This window comes from Prosopis cineraria, unplaced genomic scaffold (assembly GCF_029017545.1).
Source record: "Prosopis cineraria cultivar Desert tree isolate PC_DT_omini unplaced genomic scaffold, ASM2901754v1 PC4, whole genome shotgun sequence".
NCBI lineage: Eukaryota > Viridiplantae > Streptophyta > Magnoliopsida > Fabales > Fabaceae > Prosopis > Prosopis cineraria.
Window position 1 is genome coordinate 6,370,083 of NW_026555335.1, and position 8,029 is coordinate 6,378,111.

The 8,029-nt window shown below is 33.6% G+C and overlaps 1 protein-coding gene across 2 annotated transcripts; it reads left to right on the top strand.

Annotated features, from left to right (window-relative positions):
- Nucleotides 1-3,201: 3,201 nt before the first annotated feature.
- On the top strand, nt 3,202-7,333 carry LOC129307772 (eukaryotic translation initiation factor 3 subunit K). Of its 2 annotated transcripts, XM_054948674.1 has the most exons (8): nt 3,205-3,399; nt 5,323-5,379; nt 5,620-5,670; nt 5,780-5,842; nt 5,930-5,980; nt 6,052-6,118; nt 6,257-6,339; nt 6,699-7,333. In XM_054948674.1, the coding sequence occupies exons 1-8, from the start codon at nt 3,274-3,276 to the stop codon at nt 6,900-6,902; spliced, it is 702 nt and encodes a 233-aa protein (XP_054804649.1). In that variant the 5' UTR covers nt 3,205-3,273; the 3' UTR covers nt 6,903-7,333. The 2 variants fall into 2 exon arrangements, with proteins under 2 accessions (XP_054804650.1, XP_054804649.1); XM_054948675.1 differs by lacking the exon at nt 5,620-5,670 and having other exon boundaries at nt 3,202-3,399.
- Nucleotides 7,334-8,029: the final 696 nt, after the last annotated feature.

An 8,029-nucleotide genomic window follows, 5' to 3' on the forward strand; every position in this document is an offset into this window, starting at 1 on the left:
TAGCTTCAAATAAATATTTAAAAGTCTAAATTAAAAGGATAAAAATATATAAAATTACTATTTATCAACCATTAACTTTTAGAAATGGTTTAATCACATATGCATGAAAAAATAACTTCATAGACGTTTGTGTATCTTTTTCTTATTTTAGATTGCTGGATGCTTTAGTTAATAATTTTTTGAATATTTTTGCTGCTTTGCCCAAGGTTAATTTGTGATGGATTCTTGTATGCATGTAAATCGAAAGTAAGGACTAAGATTGGTGGGCCACTCATTGGAGCTCATTTCTATAAAGATTTAGACTTAAAAAATTAGCTATTTTTAGAAAAATTGAGTTTTAAAGTCTGACTTTGATGAGTCTAACAAGAGGGGCTTGGACTCAGATAACCCATCAAGCTGGCTTCTCTCTTATTTTTTTCCCCTTCATGTGTTGTCTAAAATGCACCATTTTCTTATGAAGAAAACCTTAACCTAAGCCACTCTCATTCTCACTTGACTTACGCATGCACGCCAGCTCTTGCCTCTCTTCTTCCCTTGGCCAGCTTGGTATCTTCTTGGTGCACAACTGTAGTCTCGCCTGTCGACTAATCCTCCTTCTCCTCCATGTCTCTATCACGCATGGCAAACTGCTCACAATTCAGGTGCTCGATCTTACATATGGATTGCTTGTGACGGCAAGTTGCTTTAGGTGTTTGCTCTTTGACTTACGACGTTCACGATTCAAGTCTTTGCTTTAGCCTTCAAGTACCTCTGTCTCTCTAATTCAAGTTTATCTGCCTCTTTGATCTTACACATGGGTTGATGGGATAGATCTAAAGAAGATCGAGGAGACAGTGCAGCAACTCAGGTCTTAGAGTGAGTGATGAATTTTAATGGCTTAAGGTACGGGGATGTATTTATCTGTTGGTAAATTGGGAGACAAGCTATTTCTAGTAATATCTGTCCTGTCAATGTTTCGAGTTTGGTTATCTTTCTTTCTCTAAATGCAAGTAAGTTGTTTTGTTGGCTGCTTCCTTCTAAAGTTGAATTTATCTTACTAAGTTGTGCATTTAGTTCTTAAAACATGCTTTGTTACTTAATGAAGCTATTTGCATTTCAATTTTTTAATTAAACAAACTTAACAAAAGTTAACACTGCAGAGTGGCTAGTCTCAATACAGGTTATATAAATTATAGTCCCGATATTAATAAGGATAAAGTAATAAAATCTTGCAAATATTTGTGTACGTTATATGTTCTATCTAAGTTCTGAAACTTCTCACCTCAAGGTTTGTAAATGTAGAGGAAAAGGCAAGATCAAAATGTTCAAATCTTTACGAGTAGTTAGTAATTTCATGTCATTAATAGTGAAAACTTGATATACATTTTACATTTATATTATTTATGTAGACCGGCTATTTTACTCTTATCATATATATGGTAGGTGATACTTTTAAAATTAATCTAGACTTCTAAATATATGATGTTTATTTTCTATAAGATTATAGAAATATTGATTCACTTATCAGGATATTTTACTCTTATTTATTAAAAATAATTCATGTTCAATTAAAGCAACAATCGTTACAAAAGTGACTTAATTACCTCTTAATAGATTAAGTTGCATTTAGTTAAAGTTAAATTAGTTGTTGCTTGATTTTAATCTTTTAATTAAACCATTAAGCTATGATTAACGTTATCATGCATCTCTAAATTATTTATAATATAGTTATTTACGATTGCTTTCCTAAGTCCAAGCTCTCTTTTCTCCTTTCAGTTCATCAAGTAAGCCCACAGAGAGAGATGTGTTGGCTAGATATAAACTCAAAATTGATGAATAAGAAAAGGTAAATAAAATTGAATAACTACTTTTAAAGCATCTTAGAACAATAAATTCATAACAATAGAGACCAAAATCAAGATAGGAAAAGAATAAAAAAATCTCAATTAGGCTACTCCTTACCTTGATTAGGAATTTAGAAACCAAACATAAATTTAGCAATACCAATTTCTAAATCCATTAAACTACTGAGAAAAAAAAGCAAGAGATGAGTACAAAAAATCACTCCTAAATTAATTAGATCAACCTCCTGCTTTGTACTCAGCCTTTCAGATTGCGTTTTTGTCAGAGTGTCTTTTTCTTACATGTTACTAGGGAGCCTTTCACCCACCAAGAAGCCATAAACAGGGTGTTTTATATCTCTTTTAAAGTAAATCTGATGGTTCAAATTGTCTAATAAAAAATGGACTCCCACATGTCAAAACCCGTTATTTATGCACGATCGTGTGTAGTACATTATTGTCTGATCGTGGACGAGAGGTGAGGCTAGAGACATTCATGTTTTTGTCTTGTTCGTGTGCGAATATCCTTTTCGGTGCCATTCTGTTGCAAAAAGTTTCTTGAATTTTCTACTTATCTGCTCGTGGTTGTGTTATTTGATAGTTCATCCGCCTCTGGTTGAAAGCTTTTAAACTTTAATAAATAAAAAATTTGCATTAAAAAATTGTAATTAATTGTTTTATTTAAGTCATTACAAAAAAAGGTAGTCATTACTTAAATTAAATTAGTTACTGATATTTAATTTTTTGAGGCTAGAATTGTTACTTTTTTAAAATTTAAATTGGAGGTATTTTAATTATTTTTAAAAAATTATTAATTATTAATGTAAGAAAAGTCTATAAGAATTCAAGAAGAATTATAAAATTTTGCAGGATTTCAATTTTTTATTGATATTTTTTAAAATTTAAAAAACTAAACAAATTTACATTAATCATACAAATCAAAATTATCAAAGGTCTCAAACTCATTTTTTATATAATGCTTGCTTTTAATTTTTAAAAACAGTTTAATCTAACTCCTAATATTAATAAAATTTAATTTTAATTATTAATTAACTAAAAAATGATAGAAAATCTCAAAAATCAAAAAAATCAAAAAATTATAATAAAGAATTGAAAAATTACTAACAAGGACTTTAAGAAATTAGAGATAAAGGGTCGAAAATATTTTAATTATCTTTTTTTAAATTTTGAAATTATTTATTATCAATTAGTATTAACGACTTAAGTCAGATTTCACTGTTAAAAAATTAAAGGAAATATTGCCCAAAAAACTTTGTTTAGCTTGCTGTGCGACTTATACCTAAAATTAAATAATTAAATGTATATTATCCCAAAATAAAAAATAACAATAATAATCCGAGCTTACTGTAGCTAGGGCTTCAGTACTTCACTCGCAATTGTTCACGGAGGTGCCGATAGCTGCGAAAGAAAGGGGGGAGAGAGAGAGAGAGAGATGGGAAGAGAAAGGGAGGTGCCGAAGCAGCAACAAGAGGTGGGATACGCGGTGGAGCAGCTTGTCGCTGTTAATCGCTATAATCCTGACATCCTTCCTGATCTCGAAAACTATGTTAACGAGCAGGTACTCGACAATTTTTGGTCTTTGATTTTTTTTTTTTATTCTTACGGTTGTCCCTTTTTAATTGGGTTTGGATTAATAGAGATGGGAATTTCTTTATATGTGCATGGGGATTCCTATGAATCCACATAACATTTTTTGTCAGCATGATTGTTGAATCAATTTTTTGAAATGCATTACTTCTGATCAGGCGCGTAAATTTTATGTGTCTTCCCCTCTTTTTCTCCATAGGAGAATGGGGAGATGCTGTGCTTATTCACCGAACAACCAAAGCAACCTAAACATAGCAACAAAATGAATCCAGAGACTTGGAAACATATTAAAGTTTTAGTAATTAGCCAGTTATGAAACGGAATGGTCTCGGCAAGCGCAACTGTTGAAATATCCAAGATTTTTATTCGCGGGATTAATGGGGAGAAACACCTTATTATTTTTATTTTTTATTTTTTTAACCACGCATGTTGTTTCAACTTCTTTGATGATGTCGCTTTTCTCAGTCCCAAATGCCAATAGCACTGAGGATGTGATTGGGGGGTAAATTTGAGAATGAGAAGGTACACAATAGGGGAGCGTGGAACTTTTGGCATTGCAAGGCTGAAAATTTTTTTTATTTATCTTGCTTGTTTACAGTGAAAACAAAATGGAACGGATCATTGTATTCTCATTCTCAACTCTCTCTGTACACTCGGTTACATGAATTGTATGTGGCTCTATCATCAACTAAGTTTTTAAGAATATTATTAATTAAGAGGTGTTGTTCAACAATTTCTACAAGCATTTATTTTGTCTTTCTCTACTTTTTTTTATCAGGCTCAAGATTATCCATTACACTTTCTTCACTAGTGCCTCCCATGGTCCTCTTTGTACATGTCTAAACTATCTCAATTTTCAAATGATTTTTTATCATTTTTCTCTCAATAGATGACACGCCTACTTGCACATCTGTTTCAACATTTTTATCTTTATCACTCCAACTTTATGCTCTTGTCCTTTAAAGTCCAACATTCTCTACCATATAAGTGTTTATTTTGTTTTCTTCTACTTTTCTTTATAGGGTTCAAAATTATCCGTTATACCTTCACCAGTGCCTCCCACAACATTCTTTTTACATGTCTAAACTATCTCACTTCTTAAATGATTTTCTACTATTTTTTCCTTAATAGATGACATGCCCACTTGCACATCTATTTCAACGTTCTTATCTTCATCACTCCAACTTTATGCTCCTGTCCTTTAAAGCCTAATATTCACTACTCTATAACATTGTTGGTCTTAGAGTAGTTCGGTAAAACTTCCCTTCAAGTTTATATATACACAAATAACTCCTTCAGTCTTTCTCCATTTAAGCCACTTAGCTTGCATCTTATATGCAACATTCCCTTTAATTTTCCCATCATGTTAAATAACTGCTCCCTTGTTGAACGTGATCTCTTAATTAATAATATTTCTAAAAGCTTAATAAATGATAGAGCACAATGGCGTCTTGCAATCCATGTAGCCGACCCCACCTAGTGGGATAAAGGCTTGTTGTTGTTGTTGTTGTTGTTAAATAACTGCTCCCAAATATCTAAATTTTTTCACTTGTGTATATATAATATTAAAATTTCCTATAAGACATCTATTAACAGTTCTGCTGCTCCAGGCAAATGCATTGGAAAACATGTATAATTTCATATATTTCTAGAATAGCCATCAGTGTAAAATTGTAAAAATGTACGTATTCTTTTGGACTGTTTATATGCCATTTTCCCTTAAGTTTATAACATAAATTTCTCCTCCCATGTACGATAAAACATGTAAACAGCTACCCCAGTTTCTTTTTCATCCCACCAGTTTACAACCTAATTGGTAGTTTGTAGGTTTATCTTGTGAGCTCGATGCCTGTATGCCAACTTAACTGTTTATTCTGTATCTATCTTAAACCAGGTTTCATCACAAACATACAGCTTGGATGCAAATCTATGCCTTCTTCGCCTCTATCAGGTATTTTGCAAGCATCCTAATGAGAGGAGTAGGCAGGCACTTATCTCACCCTAGGAGGAAGTCCAGTTCTTCTCTGTCACCAAACATTATTTTCTTTTGCAAATAGTAATCATTGTGGCTATTTTAATTGCTTCTTTTCCTCCTTTTCCTTCTTGTTCTCTCAGTTTTGGCTGTAAGATCACTGTTTGCTCAAACTCACAATGCTGAGGAGTTTACTGATAACTTTTTCTATCATTACAGTTTGAACCTGAGAGAATGAGTTCCCAGATCGTAGCTCGCATATTGGTTAAGGTGGATTTAGCAATTTATGGCTGTATTTTTTCTTTTTACGAAAAGGAGGAATATGCATGACCAGTGGATTGAACACATGTTTGACATTTTGCTTTCTTTTCTTGAGCAGGCCCTCATGGCAATGCCGGCTCCAGACTTCAGCCTTTGTCTCTTTCTGATTCCAGAACGTGTGGTATTATTCTCTCAAATCATTCTTTTCTCTGTTCTTGTCAGGATCACAAAATAGTTTGTTTTAATAATTATTTATTATGATTCTTAGCAAATGGAGGAGCAATTCAAGACACTGATCGTTTTATCGCACTATTTGGAGGTATGAATTGGGTCTCATTACCCAATCGTTTGCCCAAAAGTTAAGCATTAATCTATTTCTTCATTCACCAGACAGGAAGATTTCGCCAGTTTTGGGATGAAGCAGCAAAGAATCGTGATATAGTTGAAGCTGTGCCAGGTGATGAGAGACCCTAACATATGAAAAGATAATTTGTTTTTCATTGTTGACGGTTGAAACTGATAGAGCGTTCAGCTTCTGCTTTTTCCTTTTGTACATATGCTTTTGTATAGTAGTCTGAAAAGCTATCAACTGCAGGTTTTGAGCAAGCAATTCAAGGTTATGCAATTCATGTCCTCTCGTTAACTTACCAAAAAGTTCCTAGATCTGTGCTGGCTGAGGTGGGTTGTGATTTGTTCATTTGAACCTTTAATTTAATACTGGAATTTGCTTTGTTCTTGTTAGTAGCTGCTGTCACATGGCTCAGTTCATTTTTGCTCATTTTGACTCACTTATATTTGATGAGGTGTATCATTAATTCATTTTTCTCCTTGTTAACAAAACCATATGATCAAATCCGATTGAAATAGTTTTTATTTTTATTTTTTTATTTTTTGGGGGGGGGGGGGTTGGGTTGCCGCTCAGGGTTCTGTCTAAATTGATTGTTTTTCTGATTTAGACTCTATTTCAGCATGAAAGATGGCATTATTTTCTCATTACTCAAGTATAAAACAATTAATCACGTGTCAAACTCTCACAGGCCATCAACATAGAAGGCTTGGCCTTAGACAAATTCCTTGAACACCAGGTAGCCAACAGTGGTTGGGTCATTGAGAAAGGCCACGGCAAGGGTCAGCTCATTGTCCTACCAAGAAATGAATTCAATGACCCAGCATCGAAGAAAAACACTGCAGACACAGTGCCATTGGAGCACATTACACGTATTTTCCCTATTCTGGGCTGACGTATCTGTGGACCTGGCCGAAGACACAAATCAAACTCTATTGAGCAGTTTTCAGGGGTTTTAGTTCTCCATTTACTGGCCCTTGCCGCTGCTACTCCCTCTGGATGCCTCCTGATTTTCTTTCCGGATGGAGATTGTTGAATGAAATTAGTTGGGGCTACATCTTGCTGTCGCTTTTCCTTTTTGATGCTTCAGTTTGGTGATAGGGGACAGCTGTTTGTCACTGGTCAAGAATTAATTTAAGTTGTTATACTAATGGATTATTGTACTTAAAGAACGATTCATGATTCATTCAACGGTTGTCAGGTCTGCTTAGTCGATAGTTTCCCTAGTGACAAATTGGGTCTGTGGATGAACTCAATACCGAGTGTTGGTGCTGCCATGAGGAGGTCGAGAAAAAATATATATGCAGTTTTATGGTTATAATTCAACTACTAATGCAACGTATCTCTTAAAATCAGCAATTTTGGAAGTCCTTAACATCCATATGATAATTAGATCTGGAAATTTGTCTTGGCCTAGAAGAGTGCACCCGCTTTTACGAATGCCAATTCAAGCAATGGGGACAACAATTTAATTTGATGATGTTGACTTGTCGATTGTGCATTTTAAACTCCAAGGCAAGGCATAAACGGCCGTTCGTTCTCCTTTTTAGGCAACGTCAAGTTTAGCCAAGGGAAGTCTTCGACATCTTAAGCGATGGGAGTCTTTTTAAGCCAGACAAATCTTTCTTTGGACGATTAAATGTAATCCTGTCAATGGATTCATTATATTACTCTTCAGATACATCTTCAGTCGTAACTTGTTTTCTGATATAAATTTGAGTTGGGATTCCACAATGTTGCAAGGTCATGGGTGGCAGAACGAAAACAAATGGAAATAAAGTGAGAAAAAGGCGAAATAAAATTAAATAGTCTTATTTGGTTTAGTTATATACTTCTCTATCTATATGTTTGATATAATAAAAGCACTCCAAAGAATTTCCCAAGAATAAGAAAATGTTTTGCATTTGATCATATAACTTCCAATGTAAATTATGTTTTTGAAAATCAAAACTTCATTTACCAATACAAAAATGATAAAAACATGTTAATAAAATTTTTTTTGATGGTGAAAATAGTTAGAAT